General features: G+C 52.2%; 10 protein-coding genes across 10 annotated transcripts; 6 read left to right on the top strand and 4 right to left on the bottom strand.

Moving 5' to 3' along the window:
• Positions 1–122: 122 nt before the first annotated feature.
• On the bottom strand, positions 123–1,316 carry A1O7_07023 (uncharacterized protein; the record flags this gene model as incomplete). Its single annotated transcript, XM_007761023.1, has 1 exon — positions 123–1,316. The coding sequence occupies one exon, from the start codon at positions 1,314–1,316 to the stop codon at positions 123–125; it is 1,194 nt and encodes a 397-aa protein (XP_007759213.1).
• Positions 1,317–1,615: 299 nt separating this feature from the next.
• A1O7_07022 (uncharacterized protein) lies at positions 1,616–1,969 on the top strand (the record flags this gene model as incomplete). Its single annotated transcript, XM_007761022.1, has 2 exons — positions 1,616–1,807; positions 1,874–1,969. 2 exons carry the CDS (start codon positions 1,616–1,618, stop codon positions 1,967–1,969), a joined length of 288 nt encoding a protein of 95 aa, XP_007759212.1.
• Positions 1,970–3,494: 1,525 nt separating this feature from the next.
• A1O7_07021 (tRNA-dihydrouridine synthase 2) lies at positions 3,495–4,769 on the bottom strand (the record flags this gene model as incomplete). Its single annotated transcript, XM_007761021.1, has 1 exon — positions 3,495–4,769. The coding sequence occupies one exon, from the start codon at positions 4,767–4,769 to the stop codon at positions 3,495–3,497; it is 1,275 nt and encodes a 424-aa protein (XP_007759211.1).
• Positions 4,770–5,566: 797 nt separating this feature from the next.
• A1O7_07020 (inorganic pyrophosphatase) lies at positions 5,567–6,602 on the top strand (the record flags this gene model as incomplete). Its single annotated transcript, XM_007761020.1, has 4 exons — positions 5,567–5,764; positions 5,814–5,933; positions 5,983–6,165; positions 6,216–6,602. 4 exons carry the CDS (start codon positions 5,567–5,569, stop codon positions 6,600–6,602), a joined length of 888 nt encoding a protein of 295 aa, XP_007759210.1.
• A 481-nt stretch (positions 6,603–7,083) lies between these two features.
• On the top strand, positions 7,084–8,971 carry A1O7_07019 (uncharacterized protein; the record flags this gene model as incomplete). Its single annotated transcript, XM_007761019.1, has 3 exons — positions 7,084–7,181; positions 7,296–8,009; positions 8,062–8,971. The coding sequence occupies 3 exons, from the start codon at positions 7,084–7,086 to the stop codon at positions 8,969–8,971; spliced, it is 1,722 nt and encodes a 573-aa protein (XP_007759209.1).
• Positions 8,972–10,403: 1,432 nt separating this feature from the next.
• A1O7_07018 (uncharacterized protein) lies at positions 10,404–11,142 on the top strand (the record flags this gene model as incomplete). The annotated part of the gene is made up of 2 exons (XM_007761018.1): positions 10,404–10,944; positions 11,015–11,142. The coding sequence occupies 2 exons, from the start codon at positions 10,404–10,406 to the stop codon at positions 11,140–11,142; spliced, it is 669 nt and encodes a 222-aa protein (XP_007759208.1).
• Positions 11,143–11,940: 798 nt separating this feature from the next.
• A1O7_07017 (60S ribosomal protein L33-B) lies at positions 11,941–12,687 on the bottom strand (the record flags this gene model as incomplete). Its single annotated transcript, XM_007761017.1, has 3 exons — positions 11,941–12,139; positions 12,395–12,500; positions 12,660–12,687. The coding sequence occupies 3 exons, from the start codon at positions 12,685–12,687 to the stop codon at positions 11,941–11,943; spliced, it is 333 nt and encodes a 110-aa protein (XP_007759207.1).
• Positions 12,688–14,161: 1,474 nt separating this feature from the next.
• On the top strand, positions 14,162–16,002 carry A1O7_07016 (glucose-6-phosphate 1-dehydrogenase; the record flags this gene model as incomplete). The annotated part of the gene is made up of 5 exons (XM_007761016.1): positions 14,162–14,205; positions 14,298–14,391; positions 14,467–14,864; positions 14,916–15,802; positions 15,893–16,002. The coding sequence occupies 5 exons, from the start codon at positions 14,162–14,164 to the stop codon at positions 16,000–16,002; spliced, it is 1,533 nt and encodes a 510-aa protein (XP_007759206.1).
• A 4,372-nt stretch (positions 16,003–20,374) lies between these two features.
• A1O7_07015 (uncharacterized protein) lies at positions 20,375–21,615 on the top strand (the record flags this gene model as incomplete). The annotated part of the gene is made up of 4 exons (XM_007761015.1): positions 20,375–20,570; positions 20,627–20,704; positions 20,760–20,882; positions 20,933–21,615. 4 exons carry the CDS (start codon positions 20,375–20,377, stop codon positions 21,613–21,615), a joined length of 1,080 nt encoding a protein of 359 aa, XP_007759205.1.
• Positions 21,616–22,053: 438 nt separating this feature from the next.
• Positions 22,054–22,564, bottom strand: A1O7_07014 (uncharacterized protein; the record flags this gene model as incomplete). The annotated part of the gene is made up of 3 exons (XM_007761014.1): positions 22,054–22,187; positions 22,266–22,357; positions 22,458–22,564. The coding sequence occupies 3 exons, from the start codon at positions 22,562–22,564 to the stop codon at positions 22,054–22,056; spliced, it is 333 nt and encodes a 110-aa protein (XP_007759204.1).
• Positions 22,565–23,041: the final 477 nt, after the last annotated feature.

Genomic DNA, 23,041 nt, shown 5'->3' with positions numbered 1-23,041 from the left:
TGAGGGCTCAGGAGCGTGAGTCTCTTTCTTCGAGGAGCACCATGTAAGCCAATTACTGTCAGCGGAGAAAGGGGAGCAGGAGACATGATAAGTCATCTCTTCATTGGGTCTTGGTTATCATTTCATAGCTCGTCTCGAACAGGTTCTACATCTACCTCCATCATCCGCTTCTTTGGATTCCTGGGCTGGTCTTCCTGCTGCCGTCGCTGCTCCTCTGATATGTCATCAAGTTGTGTTTCCTCCGGCTGATTTTCCATCATCCGTCCAATCTTATCAATCATGCTTTCTTCGATCTCCTGCTGTGGTACCTGCGGTGGCGGACCTCCCCCACGCCCTCCCTTCGCTGGTAGATGCATGCTTTTGAAGTATATTTGTGAGCCGCCCACGTTCGTCGGCATGCCCTCTACACTGCCACCAGGCCTTGAAAGTGTCAGCGTCGGTACAGGCGCAGATAACGCCGTAACGTCAGATCTGCCGCCCAGTCCTACCACTCCAAAGCTCTTTATCGACACCCACCACATCATCCGCAAGGGCCAAATAATGAACAACATCATCGGCCCATAGATGATCCGCCGGTAAAACAACCACGCAATTGTCGCCGCGAGAAGATAGAAACTCGTCTTCAAGAACCACGTATCCGATTTATTACTTCTCACCAACTGCCCCACGAAACTCCTACTAGTCTTTAGTAGATCTGTCGTGCCTGCATAACTGGTAGTCAGAGTCTGTAGAGCTTGTTGGCTTTCTTCCAACGTCTGCTGCGCAAACTGCGAGACCGACAATTCTCCCTCAAGCTGATTGTGTACGCGCCGCAGCGCCATGGTGACATCCTCCGCCGCGCGCAGCGCGAGTTCGTCTTGCGTCAATTTCTCATGCGTAGCTCGTCCTCGGGGCAGGACCTGACCGTCTTGTTTTCTATCGGCGAAGAGCTTTTCGCGCTCTTTGCGCTTTTCTGCATCGGCAGTGCGCTTGGCTTGTAATTGGGCCTTGCGGAAACTGGCCCGTGCTGTCTTTAGATCTTCAGTCAAGAGCAGGAGTAAGTCTGCGTTTCGTTCGCGTTCAGCCTCTCGTGGGGAAGCATCTCGTCGGTGGGCGGCAAAGGTATCGTCTTCAAGCTCTTGTCTGAGGATTTCTAGAGTGTCTTCTTGCTCTTTCAGGCTGTCGTGGATCTCTGTTGCGAGTTCAATTCGGCGCTCGTCTGGGTTGCCGGACGTGTCATTTGCGGGACTGAATTTCCGGAGTTCTTGGATTTGGGCAACAACTTCTTTATACAAGTCAGCGAGGGCCTGGAGCCTCTGGGAGAGCGAAAGAGACATTGTCAGGGCGTGTGCTCTGGTAGAAACAAGAACTGACATCCAGCTGTCCTTAATGATGTACAGAGTGCTCCGTAGACTGCGGGAAATGCAAACAGGGCAAACTCGGCGCAGATTCACGCGATATTTCTCCGCAGCAGAACTCCACCAGTACTCCGCGAGGTAAACTTGTCCTAAGCCACGAGTACACAATACCGCAACACCGTCGCAGAGATCAGTCGCTCCGTTTGTGTGGCTAGAACCAACACGAGCTTGCAGCGCTCCGACACAGCTCGAGCAGTACCAACATTCTCTCCGGCACAATGATTACAACCTACCTGACCACCCTAAGAGCGACCTTTAACCCCTTCTCGCCCTCGTCGAAGATCCCGCGCCTCTTTTTGACCCTTCTCCCAGCCAACGCACACAAGACCTTACAGATAAAGTCCCAAGCGCTACCGCGCTACTCCCACGAACCATCGACGTTAGAGCTAGGTTTCAAAGATGGAAAGGTTGTAAAGTATTCGTGGGGCGGCAAGGCAGCAGAGGGAGAGCAAGCAAGTGCCGCGGCGAAAGCTAAGCAAGGACCCGGCGAGAAGGTTACGCTGCAGGATATCGTCGAAGAGGTGAATAGGCATGCTAGGGGATTGGCACGGAAAGAGGAGCTGAGTGGGTAATTCTGAGGGCTGGCCACCTTGGAAGAGAATCTCAGGTTTACGATCAAACGAAAGCTGCGCAGAGAATATTCCGCTCAACAGAGAACGAAAATTCGAGATAGAAGTGCGCCGGAGCCTCCAGCTGTCAACGCAGGGCATCGAAGCCAATGGCGACAGGTGGGCAGTATACACCGGTAACTGTACTGTGCTTGCCTGCAATCTGCCATGGGTGTGTAAAGCCAGGAGGTGTACTGAATGCTCGCCTCTGCACATTCCGACGTTGCCCGTCTATAGGAAGGCGCAAATCGAGGTGATCCGCAAGAGGACGCAGTCTGCGCGAACTTGCACTCCCAGCGATTTGGAGTTGGCACAATAACTGCTAAGCGAGACGGAGAAGCAGAGTTCGGAATGTCAGTGTGGAACAATGAGAGGGTAATCGCGAGCTGTTCAAGCCAGTGCTATCGAGGAAGGGATATTTATATGACGCAGCAACTCGATATCCAGCACCAAGCGGTGGGAGCACCAGTCAGTTTGTGTTGCACACCAACTCTAATATCTAGTCCTGCGTACCTTCTCTGCTCCTACGTACCTTCTCTGATGGCCTTGGGAATGTATCCAATTGATTTGATATATTCCACCTTGTCCTGTTCAACCGTCCCCAACACTTGTGGCTTCCCTGACATGACCGCTTCGTCAACCAATTTGCGCTACCGGACGGCCTGTTCTCCAACCTATACCACCAGCCCATCTCATTCGATCGTCCTAGATCATGCCGCGGTCCACGTCCACGAAGTCCTGACAATTGGGTTTGGGTACAGTCGAATGGTCATTCTGCCTTCGATAATGTCTCGAGTCTACGCATGCCGGAACGCCGGCTGGTGCACAACGAACGCAGGAGTTCGTCGTGATCAACTATAGAGGTGGTTTCATTGGTGAGAGGCTCGTATTCGCGGTGGCGGGTTCGACATGGGCGTCTTCGTCGTGGACATAGTTTCATGCGACTTAGCGAGCTGACTGATTTCGATCGCACGGTGGCTCCGAAAAGGTGCTTGCTTGTATGATCTCGACCATCCTTGTATGCTTGCCCCTGTCAGAAGTCAAGACATAACTCATACCGTCGCGTCGTTACATGCGGCGATTATCGAAAAGGGTATGTTGAAGCGGATAACGAAAGCAGATCGATAGCTTTGGTGTGTCATCAATAAGCTGAATTTGATGGATGTGTGTAAGCCACAGTTCAGTGTGGTGAAGTCAGGTGGGTTGACGCTAATGCTGCAGTACTTAGTTCCCTGAACGAGAGGGCCAGGTGAGGAAATACCTACCGCACGCCTGATATCAGTGATCTTCATGCCGCTGGCGACAGCTGTCTTTTAGGCATCCGTGCCAGTCAGAATTGCCATCGGCATCAGGTTCTCAAGCACCATGCTTGAGCAACCAGACCCAGAGAATTGGGTGAGAGACCAACGGCAGCATCTCGAAGAGGCTATTTCGGGGGGAATCGGTGTTCTCGTGTTGATGATTCTGATTATCGCTGTGGTTGCTTCATTCAAGCTGTGACTGCTGCAAAGCCTTGACCAACTCCTTCAAACCCAGCATTCTCAGCTGCAATCTCAGCTTTCTGCTTCTTGCTCCGTTCTTGATTGTGGTCGCCATCTTGCCCGAACACACGCTTCTTCTCCTGCTTCTTCGCTTGATTCTCTCGGTTTTGCTGCTTGTGTTGCCGCTTGATGTCCGCTTTTGTCACACTTCGCACGTCCAAATTGAGAACATGATCGACTTCTTTTGCTTTCTCGATAATGTTCGGGTCAGCCATGCCTAGCAAGGAAATCGCTTCAGCATAGCTTCGTGACTTTTGAACGGGTTGATATGCCGCGTCTCTCCCAGGCATGAGCTGTGAAAGAAGGAATTTCGTGTTACCGAACCTGTTTTCGACGCTCATTGCCAGTCCAATGTAATCTTCCACGACTTGTTTCCACGGAAGCAGGCCACCCTGCTCCTTGGTTCGGAAGACAGACGAGTTGGCTTCGGCGGCCGTTGCAATCATGGCTCCGTCAATGCCGTATTCCTTGGCGAGCGCTAGACCTTGCTCACGCGAGGTGACGTCTCCATTCATGAGACATGCAACGCCGTGGCTTCTGCAAATGTCGCCAATCATCCGCAGTTGGTCTCTGATAGCCCGCTCCCTCGGTCTCATGGGAGTGGTCCGGCAGTGGATTGTGAGACCTGTGATGCCCGTCTTACAGAGCTTGTTGACAAGTTCAGAGGTCAATTCTGGGGTCTCGAGTAGTCGGATCTTCACCGAGATACCAATTTGGTGCTTCGTCCCGACATTTGTAACGAGTGCAGTCAAAATATTGCACAGCAGCTCGGGTGTTCGAAGGAGCGCCGCACCCATACCGCCCGAGGTCGAGAATGGTTTGGGGCAACCGGCATTTACGTCGATACCACAAACGTAAGGAGCTACTAGACTGGCAGCTTGCACTGCATAGTCGGGTGAAGCAGTTCCGATCTGGTATATCAACTTCTCCGATTCTCTCGCTGGGTCGATGCGATATATGACGTTGGTTTGATTGTTATTGGAAGTGCGAGACCACTCTATGCAGCCTGTGCGAGGGTTTATTTGCTGCGTGGTTCCGATCATAGATCTGTCCACGGTTTCCGGGCCCCATACTAAGTCTGCGCCGTACTTGAGAGCTAGCAAGCGCGACGGAAGTTCACCTGATCGCACCATAGGCGCCAGAACCACCTTTCCCCGATAGTCGACACCGCGCTTTGGTATTGGAAGATGAGGGACATCTTGAAACGGGAGCGGAGAGCCCATCGTGGAAGTAGAAGGTCGTGATGGCAAAAGAGCCTTTACGAGGGAGGCAGCGCGTTGTAAGAGGGACTGTGGCCTGACAGCATGGCCGACAGTCATATGTGGAGGTTAAACGGGGAGTCGAAGTTGAAGGCAAAGGTGAGTGGAAGATGAGATTTGTCGTGACTGACTCGTGAGTCCAGGAACGCAGTTAATTGCTGCGTTTAAGCAGAGTCGCAGGAAATCCGCGAGCCGCGGGTCCTTATCAGCACGTGAAGATAGCGAAAAACTCGGGATATCGCTCTGCAAGAGCTCCGATCGCCCATTGAGATGTGTATCAAACCTTGTTCAGGTCATTTGCGATATTCTGTACCGAGGTGGAATAGCATTGTACAGCCAGATCGAGAGACTACCTAAGCGGCTGAAGGCAACAAGTCCAAAAGTCTATAAGCAGGCCTACACCTCTCATTCCCCAGATGCACATGCTTCAATCCACGTTCGTACTGAGTCGAAGCCAATCTTCGCGAACCTGCAGAAGCGTTGGCCGCATCTTGTCCATTCAGAGCAAATCGTCATTTCACCGCCAGTTCTCAACACGCCGCTGCGAGACCCTCGCACCCCGCGCTGCACCTGCCTCCAAGACATTTTATCATAGTTCCCTCACATTTCGATTCGCCCTGGCTTCCACCAAACCGACAGAAAAATCTGTCCTTTCTCCCCCTCGTCATTCTACCTCTCCCACCATAGCTTCCCAACGTACTGAAGCTATTGTTCGACACCTCTCTACAGCCTCCCCGTCGTCTCCCTCATCGTCCTCTACCATGTCATACAGCAAGCAGCCTTCTGAGTTCCAGCCCAGGAAAATCGGTGCTTTGCATACGAACGAGTTCCGATGCTATATTGAGAAAGATGGCACCCCTCTCTCTCCCTTCCATGACATTCCTCTCTATGCCAATGAGCAGCAAACCATTTTGAACATGATCGTCGAGATTCCAAGATGGTCCAACGCAAAGCTTGAGGTCGGTCAGCATGGAGCATTTGAGAAATAACATATTGACTTCTGGTCAGATCTCCAAAGACGAGTTTCTGAACCCCATCAAGCAGGACGTCAAGAAAGGCAAGCTCAGATTCGTTCGCAACTGCTTCCCTCACAAAGGTTACCTCTGGAACTACGGTGCTTTCCCCAGAGTAGGTCACGACCAAGAGCGTGCCTTCGCAAGAGGCTGACTGTCCACAGACCTGGGAAGACCCGAATGTCGTCCACCCCGAGACCAAGGCCAAGGGCGACAACGACCCGTTAGATGTCTGCGAAATTGGTGAACTGGTTGGCTATACCGGTCAGGTCAAGCAAGTCAAGGTGCTCGGTGTCATGGCATTGCTCGACGAGGAAGAGACCGACTGGAAGATCATAGTCATTGATGTGAGTAGCCACAACGCGTTCCGCAGGCTCATTCCTCTGACTCGATATAGGTCAACGATCCTCTTGCGCCCAAGCTGAACGACATTGAAGATGTTGAGCGTCATCTTCCAGGCCTTCTCCGCGCAACGAACGAATGGTTCCGAATCTACAAGATCCCAGATGGCAAGCCGGAGAACCAGTTCGCCTTCAGTGGTGAATGCAAGAACAAGAAGTATGCCGAAGAGATCATCCGCGAATGTAGCGATGCCTGGGAGCGTTTGGTCACCGGCAAGCAACAGCGTGGCGATATCAATCTGGCAAACGTCACAAATCAGGCCTCACCAGACCGTGTCGACCAATCTCAGGTGTCCAAGATTCCCCCAGGACAGAGTCTTGCACCTGCGCCTATCGACGGCAGCGTCGACAAGTGGTTCTTCATCTCTGGTGCGGCAGTCTAAATGCATAGCATCAGGGCTGATAAGCTGATTCTTTCTTCAGGAGCTGGTGCCACATCCGAGGACTACATCAAGAAATGAGGTCTCTTCGCCATAAGCAAACAACGGTTTGCAATATTGTATGAGAATGGATCAGATAGAGAAAAGCAAGACCCTCGTTGGTTGTGTAGGCAGTTCACAATGAATGCTAGAATTTGAGACCCAAGCGGGGCGAGAAATGGTGGACAACTAGTTACGTCACTCTTTCGACGGAACGCGATTGTAATTTGAAGCATGCAACACGCGTCGGCAAAATAAGTTACCCAAGATAACGGGCACCCCCTTTCACGCCAGCCATGGCATGCATGAGTATTTCGCCGACGAGTATCACCGTTGCTGGGCTCCTGAGTCCACTCTTTTGACTATAGATGGCAGCCAGTTTACGGAAAGCACGACCTAGATCTTGATCACTTGTCCTCATATCCCCTTTTGCTTGCAACCAGCAATGGAGAAAACATCAGCATGGAGTGGCACACCCTCAATAAGAGGCTCAACCGAGGCCGTCCGCATGTGCCTGCTGACGGTCTCCCTCATTGGCATTCAGTAGGACCATTGCTTGAAGTTGTGTATAAGGAAATGACGCTGATCGACTGTGCCATCCAGATTGTGAGTCGCTGTCAAACCGGGCATATCCAGTAAGGGCTAACAGCGATCCAGTTGCTGGGGCCTCGAGATGACATACGGCACCCCCTACCTCCTCCAACTGGGCCTTACGAAGTCCAAGACATCCTTGGTATGGATTGCCGGGCCACTGTCAGGTTTAATCATGCAACCTGTCGTCGGAGCATATGCGGATAAGTCTACCTCAAGATTCGGCAGACGGAGACCCTTCATGGTGTACGGTGCCATCATCACAGGGGCAGGACTACTGCTACTGGGTTGGACATCTGAAGCAGTTGGGCTCTTCTTATCCGAAGGGGATATGAACAAGAATGTCACAATCGTGGTGGCTGTCCTGTGCATATATGCCCTCGACTTCTCGATCAATGCTGTGCAGGCATGCTGTCGCAGCTTAATAGTTGACACACTGCCAATCTCGCAGCAACAAGCTGGATCCGCCTGGGCATCGAGACTCGTTGCGGCTGGGCATTTGGCCAGCTATTTTATCGGCACCTTCGACTTGGTTAAGATGTTCCCCACCTGGATTGGTGGTGACACCCAGTTCAAAAAGATGACTGTCATCGCAATGTCTGCTCTGTGGATCACAGTCGGCGTCTCTTGTTGGGCTGTCACTGAGAGAGTGCGTTTAGCTAACGACGAAGAGAATACCTCAGTGAAGGAGGTACTCTCCAACTTGTGGCGGAGGACAATCAACCTGCCTCCAAGGATACGAGCTATATGCTGGGTGCAATTTTGGAACTGGGTTGGATGGTAAGCCAGGTCTGTGGTATGCGGAGAACTAATACTGATAGCAATCACACAGGTTCCCGTTCCTCTTCTATTCGAGCACATTCGTTGGCGAAATCTACTATCGTTATGAACATCCCGCTCCTGAGCCCGGCGAAAAGGACGAGCATGACGCGCTTGGAAATATAGGTCGACTCGGCAGCCTCGCCCTGGTGTTCTTCTCCTTGATTACATTCTGCTCCTCTGTCATTCTGCCTTACGCAATCAAATCCACAGAAACAGGGGAGCTGAGGTTTACTCCTAGGCCGCCTACTTCATTGGCTCGGCCTCTCCAGATACTCCTGGTCAAGGCCTACGAGGTACAACCTGATCTCACCGGCGCGTGGAGTTTGTCGAACCTGCTTTTTGCGATCATCACCATGTTCGCCCCATTCGTCCGAACGCTATCTTCGGCAACAAAACTTGTCGCTTCCTGTGGGCTGCCTTGGGCGGTATCATGTTGGGCACCGTTTGCACTGCTTGGAATCGAGATCAACAAAATGTCCTCCGGTCCACATGCCAGCGTCAACGGCACGACTGTTCCTGGCTACACTACTGTTCGAGGCAGTATTGACGAAGATTATGGTATTGAAATGGACGTCGAACCGAATCATCACAGAGTTCTTTCTGACGGAGTGCTACAACTCCACCACTCCGATGACAGTGGCGCTCAGGCTTCGACGGGAGAGCTTGCGGGCGTCTACCTGGGCGTTCTGAACGTATACACCACCTTACCGCAATTTGTCGGGACCTTTGTCAGTTGGGTTGTGTTCTCCCTTCTGGAGCCTGGTTTGAACGATCATGACGCAGAGACAGATCCTGATCATCACCGCTGGCTGAACGTCAAGAAGCATGCGCCAAATGCCATTGCTGTGTGCATGTTTATTGGAGCATTGTGCTCTTTGGTATCGGCAGAAGCTGCCAGACGGTTAAAGCGGCTTCAATGATGCTGTTATGCGGCTTTTTGGGACGTAAGAGATGCGGGTTCGACATGCGGCCTCTAATGCACCTTGATCAAGAACGTGATCATAAGACCTCTACTGTCGGTCATAGCAGCAAGGTCTACCTCAGAGCCGACCCCCCATTGTCAATCCAGAACGTACAGATCACAAGAAAGAGCGGCTCGGGAGACATCGCCCCAAGTGGGCGTATCTTAGGCGAGCTTAGGTTGCGGCTGAGGGTGTGAATCATTTGTCATTGGGCCGACAAACGGCACGAACCATGTGGCCGATGAGCCCAGCCCACTCCGCTTCCCGTTTCGAGCAGACCCTGCAGCCAGGTTTCCAATTTCCATCATATCAACCTCAATTCTATCTGGGAACGAACCCGTCTGTCATAGCCTCAGTCTCAGCCAACTGGGCCGGTTCCCGTGAAGTGGTATGCTTGTGGTCAAAGTCACGGTCTTCTTGCAGGGTTGCGAGGCTGAGATCGAGGAGGACTCGCCCTCTATCTTGCTGAAAACTACGACCTTGAACCTCTTCAATCTGTGCTGGTTCTGTGCGGTCTACAAGAAGTGTCTTCAGACCTAGATGCGGCCGTTGCTGCATCCAAATTGCTGGGGCATCGGAGTCTGCGATGCATGGTGCTAACATGCTGCCGCTCGGACAATCGCCAAATCCTGCCTTACAGCCTCAAGCTTCCCTCCCACAACAGACGCTGTGCATGTCTCGCCAACTCACACGAATGCTAGCCAAAACCCCCAACAGACATACAAGTGCTCGCCAATAAACGTATGTCGGGCTTTAGAGGTATGTGTCCTCGGCCCTTAGCTCCGCTTCCTCTACTAGGCCTAGGATAGCCACACCACAACCCGGGCGTGCATACAACACCCTTGAGGTTTCTAGGTGGCATAGCCCCCACCATCAGCCTCGCTGCCTTCCACGCCCCATGTTGACACGATGCGAACCCGGTATATATGGCCTGGACTATCCTCGTCTCCAGCCTGGTGGTCTGTACTCGAACAAGTTTCCTGCCTGCCTATCTATTGACATTCTAGATTTGCGACATCGTTGGTCGCAGCACCGAAGACATACGAGGAGCTCAACATTCTTAGCCTGACTTTCTATAGCCTCAGCATGAGTGACCTCAACTGCATGCCCCGAGGTCTCGTGGACCGAGCTGGGTTAACGAACTGTCCTACCACTCATAAACTGCTCGCCTCGCTCGCCATATTCAATGCCGAAGTGGCCCTTCTATCCTTGATATTCGGTAAGCCTACAGAGCCTCACGCACCAAACTGCATATCGCATATTAGGGCTCTAGTAATTCTTTGCAGGCCATGAGCGAGTGCGCAGGCTCGTCTCCAAGGTCTCTTGCTTTCCAAGTACCCGCTGGACGCCCTTTGCTGCCATCGTCACCACTATCATCAGCATCATCACCATGCTTGCAGCGACCTACCTCTTGCGCAACAATGGCTTCCGTCCGAACCCATTCATGCTCTTCGGCTTCTGGACCATGCGTCCTCGAGCTTCGGGCTTTACGCTTTTCTTCTTCATTATTGCCCGCGTGTGCTTCGGGCAGAAGGGCGATGAAAATTCATATCTATGGAGCATGAAGGATCACGTCGTGGAAGACACACTCCTTAACGTGGTGTCCCTGCCTTTTGCGCTATGGTACATCCTCCACCGCCCCGACAGTCTTGCAGCAGGGTTATGTTCAGACAACTCCTCATACCTCCGCTTCTGGGATTCGTTCTACGCCATTGGGGGCGCGGGTGGTATTGCTTCTTTCTTGCTCGTGGTTATGCTTGGCCACGTTTGCTCGAGGGACCGCAAGAAGATCGCCTACGACCCCTTGAGATTCGCGTCTCACTATACGGGTTCGACGGGTGAGCCATTGTCCAAGTTCTGGAGGTTCGTCTTCTTCGTCGGCGGGATCAACATGATTGTGGCGTTCGCGACAAGTTGGGTTATTTGGAGCAGTGAGTCACGTCCTTCTCCCTTGCTATCATGATCTGGCTGGGAACCTAATCGACTGACTTGGTGGTCTAGCATTCGTCATCAACGCTGGCACAGACTTCTGTCCCGGAAGTGTTGTCGGCGAGGGGATTGCCTGGGGTGTTGCATTGTTCCTCAATGCTTTGATAAGACCTATCCTTGGGGGTCCGAGTACTTCATGAGGCGGCGTGTTTCAAATCCGGGTCTAGTTCTGCATATAGGATAAATAGATTGGTGGTGCCGTTCTTTTACAACATGGTTTTCCTATCATACCCCTTTTGTTAGTGGTGATGTTTCCAACCTCACGTACCTCTGTCGCAAATTCGTTAGTCTGCTGTTTCGTCGCTGCAGGGGTGCGTAGACTGATGGTCCCCGCTCTGATAACACGTTGTGCCCTCGTGGGTTGTCCTGATGGGAGGATCGAATGGACCTATCAAGGTTGTCAGACCCCGTGTGAGCACGTGGAACAAGCTACACGTGTATGAACAACGTAGCACTGGACGAGTTGTACAGAACGCCATCCGTGGAAACTGGATGAGGCAAGACAACGCAAGCACGTTGAAGTAGGGGCATATGAACTGTAGAAGTTTGATCTTTTTCATTGATCCACGCTTTGAATTTTTGCGGCCTCGGACTGTGTGTGCAAGTGATGCGCCTCATCCTCTCTGTCAACTGTCACGCAGCGAGTCTTGATCTTCCAGCATTTGTCCCACCAGAAGAGGGGTGGCATTGGCCTACCAGCCTTTAACAGATCGTTGCCCACCGCCCTCGGTGTAAAGTACGACCAAGGGGCTTTCTCTCCCTCTCCTACGTTCGATCGCCCTCAGTTGACCTTCTTCGACGTCCAGAACAACCGTCTGTTCGCACCCTGGCGCTTTCTACCCATGTCAAGCATCTGTCCACATATTCATAATCACCACCCCAGCTTTTCGGAGCGTCACTTGCTCATCGACGCTACACCCGCTCCATCGATGTGAAAATCATATCGAACTGGGATAAAGCATGATCCTCACACTCGCGCCGAAACTCTTGGGAGGGAGGTTATGTCTGAACTTTGCGCGCACGATGCCGCTGTTGCCGTGGGGTCGTGTGACTTTGCCCCAAATGACGCGGATCTTGCTGCCTTGGCGTTCTTTGCTGGCCCGGTAGACGTAGGCGACGCGCTTGCCGAGATAGAATCTAGAAAGTGGAGCGAGTGTTAGTAGTATTGCCAACGAAGGGTGAGGTAGCTGTGAGCAAGGGTTTGCCGGGCGGAATCGCTAGGAGACGTTGTGCCCTCTAAGTGCGTGGTATGCGATGATTCTCAAGGGCGTTTTCTCGCTCGCGCCTACTCTTGACGCTCGCCTGCAATTCCCTTCTCTTGCAGTTTATTTCTCCGTGGCAATATACAGTGAGGAAATTCGAGGGTCCCCCGGTGTATGGCATTATACGTACTTTGCAGCGTTTGTGTCATCGACTCCTTCGATCTGGAGTAATGAGGTGTTTGGGTTGGTGTTGCGCTTGCCTCGTTGGTAGGAGAGGTGCTTGCCCTTGACGTATACTGTATCGGATCGACAGAGTCAGTCTTGCGTACTTCGAATTCTCGCCTCTCAGGCCTGTACGATAACAGACTCCCAAGAGACTCAATCGCGAGATCCTTCTCATGACAATCTTTCGTGAAGACTCATGGGATGGTCGGGAAAGCCAGGGTCGTACGTACATCTGTGACCGCCGCCGGAGACGCCCATTTTGACGGTGTTGGATTGACGACTTTTGGGAGAGACTGGGACGGTATCGTCGAGGTGAGTGGTTGTTCAAAGCCTTGATGGTCGTCAAAGTCGAGTCCCCAGTTCGCTCCCTGCGATTTTTGGGATTTGTGTGACTAGGCCTGACTTGGAAGGGACTGCCAAGATTTCAGCGCTTTAGTACAATTCGCATTCCGTACTCCTCGGGCAGAATTACTTGATGAGGGATGAGGCACGAACTGGTTGTCTTTACTGTTCTCTGGAGAAACTGTCTGTTGAACACAACATCGAGATGGAAGCAACCTCGCACCATGCAATGGACCTCGTGGACGGTCAATCAGGGTGCATTCAGGCTCATGTAGTCAAGCTGTACCCAACACCGTGCTGGACTGAGGCACGATACAATTATCAGACCGCTTGCTGTTTATGCAAAAATGACTGCTGCCGTCTGAGGTAAGAACAGGCTAATTAATGCTCACAACACTCTTGCAGAAGGCGGCGCGTCTACCAATCGAGGACCCAGACCCATTTACTATCTCCGGGCTGTCGGTGAGCAGCTTCAGAAACGCCCCGTGAGATGTTGAGTTATTGTCACAGCTTGGGTGAAGATGAGGGCAGATCTTCAACAACAAACCAATCCCAAGTACTGGAAGGCCTTCCAGAAATTGTCCAGACTTAGCAATCTGTAACACAGGAATGATGACTAACGCTGCACGAGTGACGAAGCAATGGTCTGTGAGGGCAGTAAACAATGGAGGGAGTCCAGGGGCAGTCAGGGACTTGCGGATAGCCGACCATCCCGCCTGCTTAAGCATGGCACATTGGGCCCTGTAAACAGAAGCCGTCCTCGCGATAGGCTAGGCAAAAATCAAGAAGCGAAGGATGCTCCAGTCATGGATTTTATCCCATCGTGTTCCGCATGCTGACTGATTGATGTTGAAAGGTTGAGCACAAGTAGATATATCATTCCTGATCGACCATTGCACACGATATAGCTGCTTCTTCTTTTTGTTCTGCCCGCAGCAAGCACCATTCCGTCTCGGCCAGTCAAGCGACACGTCCACTCGAAACTCCGGCTGCTTCGCATCCAGCATCAGGAAGGGGAGTTCGAGGTCAAGGGCTGCGGGGCGCTCCCAAAATTCGCTTGGAGGGGAGCTGGCTGGTACGGAAAGGGTCCTGCTCCTGCTCCTGCTGCTTGCGCTTTGCCCCACCACCGACCGCTATCTCCATCACTACTCCCATCAACGACCACGGTCGAATTGACGGCAATTCCTCCCCGAACGCCGCAATAATCACCAAGCAATAGTCAAATTATTATTTCCGGGCACCAGCACGGCTTTGTCATTGACAGCCGCCAATCCCACCGCATATTGACAACAGCAATCTCAATAAATATTCATCCACGAGTTTCGACTCGGACTTTTCTCTCCTCCCTCCATCTCATTACCTCATCTCTCTCGCACCCACATCCGTCACCATGGCCGACACAATCATTCATGCAGAGGATCCTGAGAATGCAGGGTGAGCTACTCTTGAAGCGTGCCGGAGCATCGCAATACCCCACCATGAAATTTGTTGACTTCAGTTTGCTAATATGGTGGCCCACTGAACAGCACCATCGAGCTCAAGGAGAACACCGTCATCGTTGTTCTAGGTGCCTCCGGCGATCTCGCAAAGAAGAAGACTTTCCCTGCGCTGTTTGGATTGGTATGTCTCACCTCGATAGCTCTATCCGACCGATGTGCCATTGAGTAACCAGGGCTGACAAACCGACCACTGCAGTTCCGCAACAAGTTCCTCCCAAAAGACATCAAGATCATTGGATATGCTCGGACTAAGATGGACCACACTGAATACCTTCGAAGAGTCAAGTCATACATCAAGACCCCGACGAAAGAGGTGGAGGAACAGCTCGACCAATTTTGCTCCGTCTGCACATACCTCTCCGGCCAGTACGATCAAGATGCACCTTTCCAGGAGCTCGACAAGCACATCACGGAGATCGAGAAGAACCGCAAGGAGGGAAACAGAGTCTTCTACATGGCATTGCCCCCCAGTGTCTTCATCACTGTGTCGGAGCATCTGAAGCGGAATTGCTACCCCAAGAAAGGAATTGCGAGAATCATCATCGAGAAGCCTTTTGGCAAGGATTTGGCAAGCTCCCGGCAGTTGCAGAGGGCGTGAGTACTTTCCCTCCTTCTCTGATTCTACAACCAACTCACGAATCATAGCCTCGAGCCCGATTGGAGAGAAGAGGAGATCTTCCGTATCGACCACTATCTCGGAAAGGAGATGGTGAAGAACTTGCTCATCCTCCGATTCGGCAACGAGTTCCTCGGCGCCACTTGGAACCGCAACCATATCGACAGCGTCCAGATCACGTTCAAGGAACCCTTCGGTACCGAGGGACGTGGTGGCTACTTTGACGAGTTCGGCATCATCCGCGATGTCATGCAAAACCACCTGCTCCAAGTCCTAACTCTCCTTGCCATGGAGCGACCCATCTCATTCTCCTCAGAAGACATTCGTGACGAGAAAGTCAGAGTACTCAGAGCGATGCCAGCTATTGAGCCCAAGAATGTCATCATTGGGCAATATGGTAAGTCCTTGGATGGCACCAAGCCTGCCTACAAGGAAGATGATACCGTCCCCAAGGACTCGCGGTGTCCCACCTTTTGCGCACTGGCCACATTCATTAAGAATGAGCGATGGGATGGTGTGCCCTTCATTCTTAAAGCAGGCAAGGCTCTCAATGAGCAGAAGACTGAGATCCGGATTCAGTTCAAGGATGTGACCTCTGGTATTTTCAAGGACATCCCGAGAAATGAACTCGTCATCCGAATTCAGCCAAACGAGTCAGTCTACCTCAAGATGAACTCGAAGTTGCCAGGCTTGTCTATGCAGACCGTCGTCACCGAGCTCGATCTCACCTACCGACGTCGCTTCTCCGATCTGAAGATCCCTGAGGCCTACGAGAGTTTGATCCTTGATGCTATGAAAGGCGATCACTCGAACTTTGTGCGTGATGATGAATTGGATGCCAGCTGGAGAATCTTCTCACCACTGTTGCACTACCTCGACGACAAGAAGGACATCGTCCCTATGGAGTATCCTTATGGTAAGTTTGTGTTCCTCCGGTGTGAAATGTCACTGCAGAACCCCGGTCACTCTCGTCGAGGAAACGGATTCGCTGACTCAGTCACACTAGGCTCCCGAGGTCCCGCGGTCCTCGACGACTTCACCGCCTCGTATGGCTACAAATTCAGCGATGCTGCCGGTTATCAGTGGAACACCCAAAGCACCCCCAACAAGCTGTGAAGGGGAAAATGTGAATATGAATGGACATCGTGTCGTTAATGTGACTAACAACTAGTGTCGGCCCATTGAGGCGAGGAGAAGGCTCCAGCAGTATCTAGCCTGACAGAGTGGCGTATGGCCACCTGGAGCAGAAGAAGAGCCTTGCTTGGTGGAGACCTGTCAGCTAGAGAAAGCTGGTAGGACTGCAGCGCTTCATTGGCTGGTATAAGCTAGAAGGTCCCGAGCCACTCTGTTGGGCCAGAGGAAATCAGGTAGACGGTGCCAGGGTAATCCAACGCATCGATGAACGACATAGAAAGCTCTGCAACTCGCCCCGAACTTTTGTCATTGCATCCCCTGCCTTCGATATCAAGCTTGTTCTTTGAGGTCAGTACCTCGCCATCACTTTCAGGGCTGTGCCTATGCCTGTGTTCCCCAACGTGAACCTTTCTGAAAGGGGGTATCTTTTGTCCTCGAAACACTTGTATACTAGCATGAATATTGCACCGCCACACGAGATCAAAGTCTCGAAAACTCAACAGGATCGATGCGACGCCACGAAACCCCACCCGAGTCCATGGGACGGCTTACCCATTATGTGGTCTTTTTGAGTCGATGGAAACAAAGCCGGCGGAGCAGCCTGGCGAAGTCGACTTACCGCAAGGCTTCGCCGCTGACTCGATCCCTCCTACAGTAGTTGTCTAGATAGAGATGCAATTATAGGTCATTTCTTGACGCTAGAGTTGATATCGACAGGCGGATAATTCGCGGAGACGGTCGAAGGGCCATTGCTCAACTGCGTCCGTCCAGGGACAGCTTCTCAGACGCGCCACGGATGTGTTCCTCCCAAGAAGCGCAACATTGAAGATAGGGCGAAGTTTCTGATTCTGTGCTGGTTTTCGTGCCTATGGGGCCGGGCCACTAATTCTAGCACCGACTTGAGTCATACTCGAGCGGTCTCAGCGCTAGAATCATATAGAACGGCGGTATGAGTCGCAGCTTGCTGCAGAGGAAAGGTGATTTTCGTGTGTCTCTTCGTGCTGCTGGGCTCGTTTTCCACGATATGGCCGACATCCGATCAATCAGAGTGCGGGTCCTGGTTCACAGAATTACTCTTTGTTCAACAGCTCGTCTATGATTTGTCGTGGGTTCGAAGACGGGTATTGTATGATCGTGAGTCAAGTCCACCGGCCCCGATTCCAGGGTTCCCCTGTCGAAGTCATGCCTGCTCTATTAGAGATACATAGATCTTACCGTTGTCTTTGTGCTATGAGGGGCGATCGGAGTCTGGGGTAAGATGAGGAGCGACGCGATCGTTACTGTCGAAACCAGATCACCGGAATGGAGGGCAAAAGCTGTTCACACAAGCTTTTGGAGCTCGGACGGATTCCATCAATCGGCAATGAGGACAAGGACTCGGATATAGAAGGGAGGCGCTTTTGAGCTCACCCTCACATCTGGCAGAGGCGTGGGAAAACGTGCTTGCAAGGTCAGAGCAAGGAAGGTAGCGTCGAGTAGGAAGAACCGTAAGCTAGCCTCACGTCGGCTACATGGTGCCAGCAAACTCGTGCCTACCGGGATGGAGCACCCAAAGCCTCGCGAAACCTGATGCACGCTGCACACGCTGTGTGCGTGGTGTTCCTTGGAGGTACATTCCTTCCTAGGGGCAGGGGAGGAGCATATTTGCGTTGTTGGTGGCCAAATGAAGCATCAGCATCGTTCAGAAATGGTGATCCTTCTACTGTAGCTATCGCTTTGTAAAGACTCCCTCGGATGACACTGGCAATTCGTGCTTGGATCTGGGCTGGAAACGCCATCTCCCCATCAGGGTGTGTTCAGGGTCTCGCGAAGATGTGGCTGGGAAGCGCGATTGGCGACGTTCCAGCAACATGACATGCATGCCAGGTTTGAGCCATGGAAAATGATTCCGCCTGGTCATAACTCCTACCGGTTGTAGCCTCGAAGCCACCAGCAAGAGCTGTGCGTGGACTTGTAGCTTTGGATCCAGGACTCTGGGTTTCCAAGGTCTTTCTTTGTCCGGCCGTCTTCAAGTACGGCGTGTTCCGACGGACCGACCATGTTGAGGTGCAAGTGAGAGTGGATTAAGGGTCTCGACCCTTAGTGAATGTACCAGGTACGTATCGATAACGACGATCACAACCGAAGGGCTTGTGGCTGGTGATATTCTAGAAGATCTTGGTGCAAATATCGAAGTTTAAGGACACGTCTTCTGTTTACATAGCTGCAAGGTATCAAGACTGCCAATCGTGCAAGGACAAATCACCAAAGACTGAGTAGCTTGAGGTCCGTCGATGCTTACTCCGCGTGTTGTGAGGGTTATCCAAGAGTTATCCAAGAGTTATGCATCCCACCAGTCTGTGCAGCATAAGCATTCGGTCGGAAGCCGTTATTGCAAGGATACGACATATCCTGGTAAACGCCGTCGTGGCTGTCACATCCGCCGCGATTCTAGTAACCCAGAGCATTGCATTTAGCTAGGAAGGAAGCAGCGGAGTCTGAATAAGAGCTTCCGCCTTTGGTCCAACAAGAATTAGGTTGGACGGATCTGCCATACAGGCTGCAGAATGTCTCAGAAGTCATGATGCAAAAGCCGCTTTGATATACTGGGTCTCGGGTCGGCTGCATGATAAGCTGGAAAGGCCATGCGCCTGTACGTATGTGAAAAGAGAATTTCGACTGGAATGATGGTTGAGTGGGCCGGAAGGTGTCTGGATCCTGGAGGCGTAAGAGGAGACCGCTGTGGATAATGACGGATCCTTGAACTCTCAACAGCGCAGCAGCGGGAGTTTAGGGCCTCGTTGCATCCGCGGTGTCTCGTCGGCCGCGCGTCCTTCTCCAAACGATTTTTTTTTTTGGCATGCGAAACAAATGCAACGAGGAGCAGGTTGCATATGGCACTGACGCGACCATCAGCGATCATGTCTAGGAACATCGGACGCTCGGGGCTTTTCCAAACGCCTGCCCAGTACTGCGTCACACCAATGCGGACTGTGTCAGACGGATGTGGACTCGACCACTTGGCTGCTCGAATACGGCGTTCATCTACTCCTACGTCTGCGGTGTGTCTGCGACAGTTGGAACCCTAATCGACCGGTTCTTGCGACTGCCACGGCATGATTGGCGATGATTTGCGCACCAGGTATCAGTTACGGAGTTTTCCTGATATCTGGCTTCTGGACGTGCCAATGGGGTGGCGCCGATAGAGCATATGCGTGAGGGTCGCCGCCGTCCATATAAAAGTTACTGCCTTCGTTTCTCGCTTACCGTATCGAGGGTGCGGCAGCATGAGAAAGCAGGTTGAAAGTTGGGAACAGGTCACCTTGGTTGAAGAGATGGGGGTGGCTTGGGGCGCAGGTGCTGCCCTGAATGGCCCAGCGATGGAGCCTGTGGATAGCCGCGGCGGAGGGGTGTGGGCCACGGACAGCCGAGCAGGGGCAGGCCTCCTTAGCCCCATCCAACAAAGCGGGCTTTACCCAGCCCAGTATCGCGCCATCGGGCTTTTGAGTTGTGTTGGGCCGGTGCTTCCAGTGGACGCGTAGTGACAGTCTGCATTGCAATTCGAGTCGTCAGTGGGATGTGAAATCCGCATAGCATTTTGATATACTCCGTACGAGTCGAACATGGGTGAGCATGTGTTCCGTGGCGGTTATGGCGGGTTCCCTTTCCTTCTCTTGAGTCTGTTCCTTCCGCAAGCTTGGCTGGGGCCCAGTCTTTTACATGCGCATGTCACCGTAGAGCCGTCCGACTGCTCATCTCTTCCTACGCTCTTTCCTCCCCGCTCTACTCGTAATAATCTATCAAGGCCGCCGTGACAAGACGGAGGCTATATACCTTCAGGAGACCAACGAGACTACGTCAATCGCTACATCATCAGAAGATCTGAGGCACGTCTCACCTCGTGGTCTCAGCTTCCCTGGAGCCCCTCCGTCCTGAAACAAATCCTCACCGGCAACAGCATCCCTGTCACTGATCCCTTTGCCAGCCACCCGAGCGACCATACCAGTCGAGCAAACAGGCGAGGGAGTCACGTTAGACAATCCACTCGTGCTCGAGGTATTTTCCGGACGCCTCAGGGTCACGCTGTAGAAGCGAAATATCATCCCACCCACTACCAACGTCCGTCGCCCGAAAGTACATCGCACTTTCCATCCTCTCTTGGGTACCGGGTATCCAACTTCGACCTCATCCATCGCGCTTGCTCAACGTTACCTCGAAACGCCCACCATCTCTCGCTTGGAGCAGCCTACAACGGCTCTCGCCCTGTTGTTGGCCTCAGCAGCTCACTAAGTGCCAGCTTCTCATTCTTCGCGCCATCTTACTTAAGTTTATCAATCTCCGTTATCGCTTAGTTATCGTCGGCACCATGACAACCATGTCCCCTCCAATCTCTCCACAGCCGTCCGAGGTCCGTCCGCGGGCTCAGACGGCCATGAGCCATTCATCTCAACGATCCCGCCGCAGTAACTCTTCCGCCAACAATAAGCTAGAGTTGACCGAGACTCACAAAGAGAAGAAGAGGCTGAATACAAAGGCAGATCCTTCGAGAGCCATCACCGAAGCCACGCCAGGTCAGTTGGCGGTCGCTCAATGTCTAATTGCAAAGCGTACTGACTTTGGGATGAAGTGGAACAGGCACAAGAGGAATCGACAGTCGAGGATTTGCGCAGGATGATGCACAAAGACAACGATGGCAATCTTATCAGTATGTTAACCTCCCCTATGTTTGTCTATCCAACCGTACACTGACCGTACTACAGCCGATCCTGATCGGTCCAATCCTACCCGCCATCGTATGGAGCGGCCATTAGACACCATCCGTGCGTTTCACGCAGCTGCGGAGGGCACGAGCACGCGGCGCTCCTCCTACAATAGCAGACCAGGTGTGTTTGGATTCCAAGACCACCACTCGGCATTGTATTGACTGGTCCAGGTTCCCAAGTTGGCTGGAATGGTGATGTGAACCGCCGGGCAAGCTACTACTCGCAGAATGGATACTCGCCACAGCGACCTCGAGCGTCACCTAGTGGTGGATACTACCGCAATTCTTCCTATGGTTTCGCTCCCCAAAGCGCGGTCGAAGAGTCCCCAGGCGCTTCCCAAATGTATGCTCGGCCTTCTGTGCGTCAACAAACCCATCCTCATGCTGGTCCTCCCAACGGATACCCGAATGGCTATCAACACGGTCCCAGCAATGGAGACAGTCCAATATCTCCGCATGCATACCACCACTCTTACGACGCCATGACCAGTGGCTCTGAGGAATATGGCAAATCGACAAATCCTAGCTCCCAGAACAGCTCTTTTGACCAACTCCACCAACTTCGGAACAAACCAGAAGATTTTCCCCAGGAGAACCCATATGCTAAAGAGATTCAATTCAATCAGACCCCGTTGCCACAGCCATTCTCACCGTACGGCGTACGCGACGGTAGTCATGACCAGCAGTTCCAAGGTCCAGCGGCTCCATCACACCAGTATACACCGCCCGCTGCAAACGATCCGCGACACCCAATCAAGCTGAATGGCGTGTCAAATGCTGGTGAAATCACCCCTCCCCAGTCACCTAAGAGACAGAGCTGGATCAAGCGAAGATTCAGCAAGCGAGCCTCCTAGGTACAGTAAAGAAAAAGTGAAATTGAGCCTAGAAGGATTTCATATTTTCGGCGTCTTGAGACATCCCAATGGACATCACCGGTTCTTTAGGTGCATGGAACCCGGAATTGTGCATAATTGGGCCAACACTATAGAGGACACTCCTCTTCATGACTTAATGTTTGATGTAATTCTTGCATGATGGTTTGGGAAATGACTCGATGCGGCTGTGACATTGGGCATGACTGAATGTTCATGGTGATCTGAGTGCTTGGAAAGCCTCGAGAAAGAGAGCCGCCTGGGTTAGTCATGGAAGAAGACTGTTCTTCAGAGGTATGGTGTGCAGGTCACACACAGTCTCTATAGTGCCTCAAAGCACCATTCGCTGGTCTTAATCAGCTTTTTTTAAACTGCTTGCAAGAGTGATAGTGTCGTCCATGTACTCCGAGTGTGACATTGCTATTGAGCCTTCTTCCGTTTCTCGTCCGCCTCGATCTTGTCGGTTTGATCTTCGCGCATCGCCACAATAATGTAAGCGAACAAGACCACGTTGGCCATGATCGCCGCAAACGCTCCGGAATATGTGGCGTTGCCTGACACTAAGTTAGTTGCCTAACACTCCCACGAACGTTGCTCGTCGTAATAAGAACCAATAATTGATTGAGACCTACCCGAAAAGACAGTATTGACCGACAGGAAATACGACCCAATGGGAACAACAACCATACCCACCGTGAAGCCCAGGAGCTTATAGACGACAGACCTAGATCCCTCTCAATCAGCTCAGCTCATCCGCCCAAAACCACACACATATCGATCACGTGATTTCCGCGGTCGCTCAAACGTCAGAAGAGCAAACTCACGCCGGAACAGCTGGTGCTGTATCTGACACTTGGCTCGACGTAGGCGGACCGCCTTGCGCTTCGGAGATGGTTTTCTCGGGGATGGGGACGTTCCGACGGGTCGCCATTATCGTTTGTCGCCTGTCGTGTCGTGTGTAGACCTAGGTATTTGTGTCTACCGTACTGTACTGTAGGTGGGGTTATGAGGGCCTATGTGTTTGTGTTCCTGGAATGCACGTCCGATGATGACCTGACGAAAGGTAGATGGGTGAATGAATGAATGGACGAATGAGTGAGTAAATGAACGAATGGGTGACTAGAAGTAGCCGTGAATATATACTCCGTAAGACAGCTCGAATGGTTATTCCACCACTTTGATGGAGCTCGGTTCTCGTAAAGTAATTAACTCGTACCGTGAGTAGTAACGGTGGTGAGGTCGTTTGAATTGGGCAGATTGCTGAATGGATCGATGGATTAGCGAGGCGCGTGGAGGACTGCCCTTGTAGAGTACAAGTACTATTGTAGTGAGCAAAGTGTGTCTGTCCACCGGGTGTATTATTTGATTCTTCAGCAGAATCGAGACTAAGTCGGTCGTTAATGAATTA

The sequence above is a fragment of the Cladophialophora yegresii genome, assembly GCF_000585515.1.
Source record: "Cladophialophora yegresii CBS 114405 chromosome Unknown aczIN-supercont1.5, whole genome shotgun sequence".
Lineage (NCBI taxonomy): Eukaryota > Fungi > Ascomycota > Eurotiomycetes > Chaetothyriales > Herpotrichiellaceae > Cladophialophora > Cladophialophora yegresii.
The sequence above is the reverse complement of the archived record's forward strand: the minus strand, read 5'-3'. Positions and strand labels throughout refer to the sequence as shown.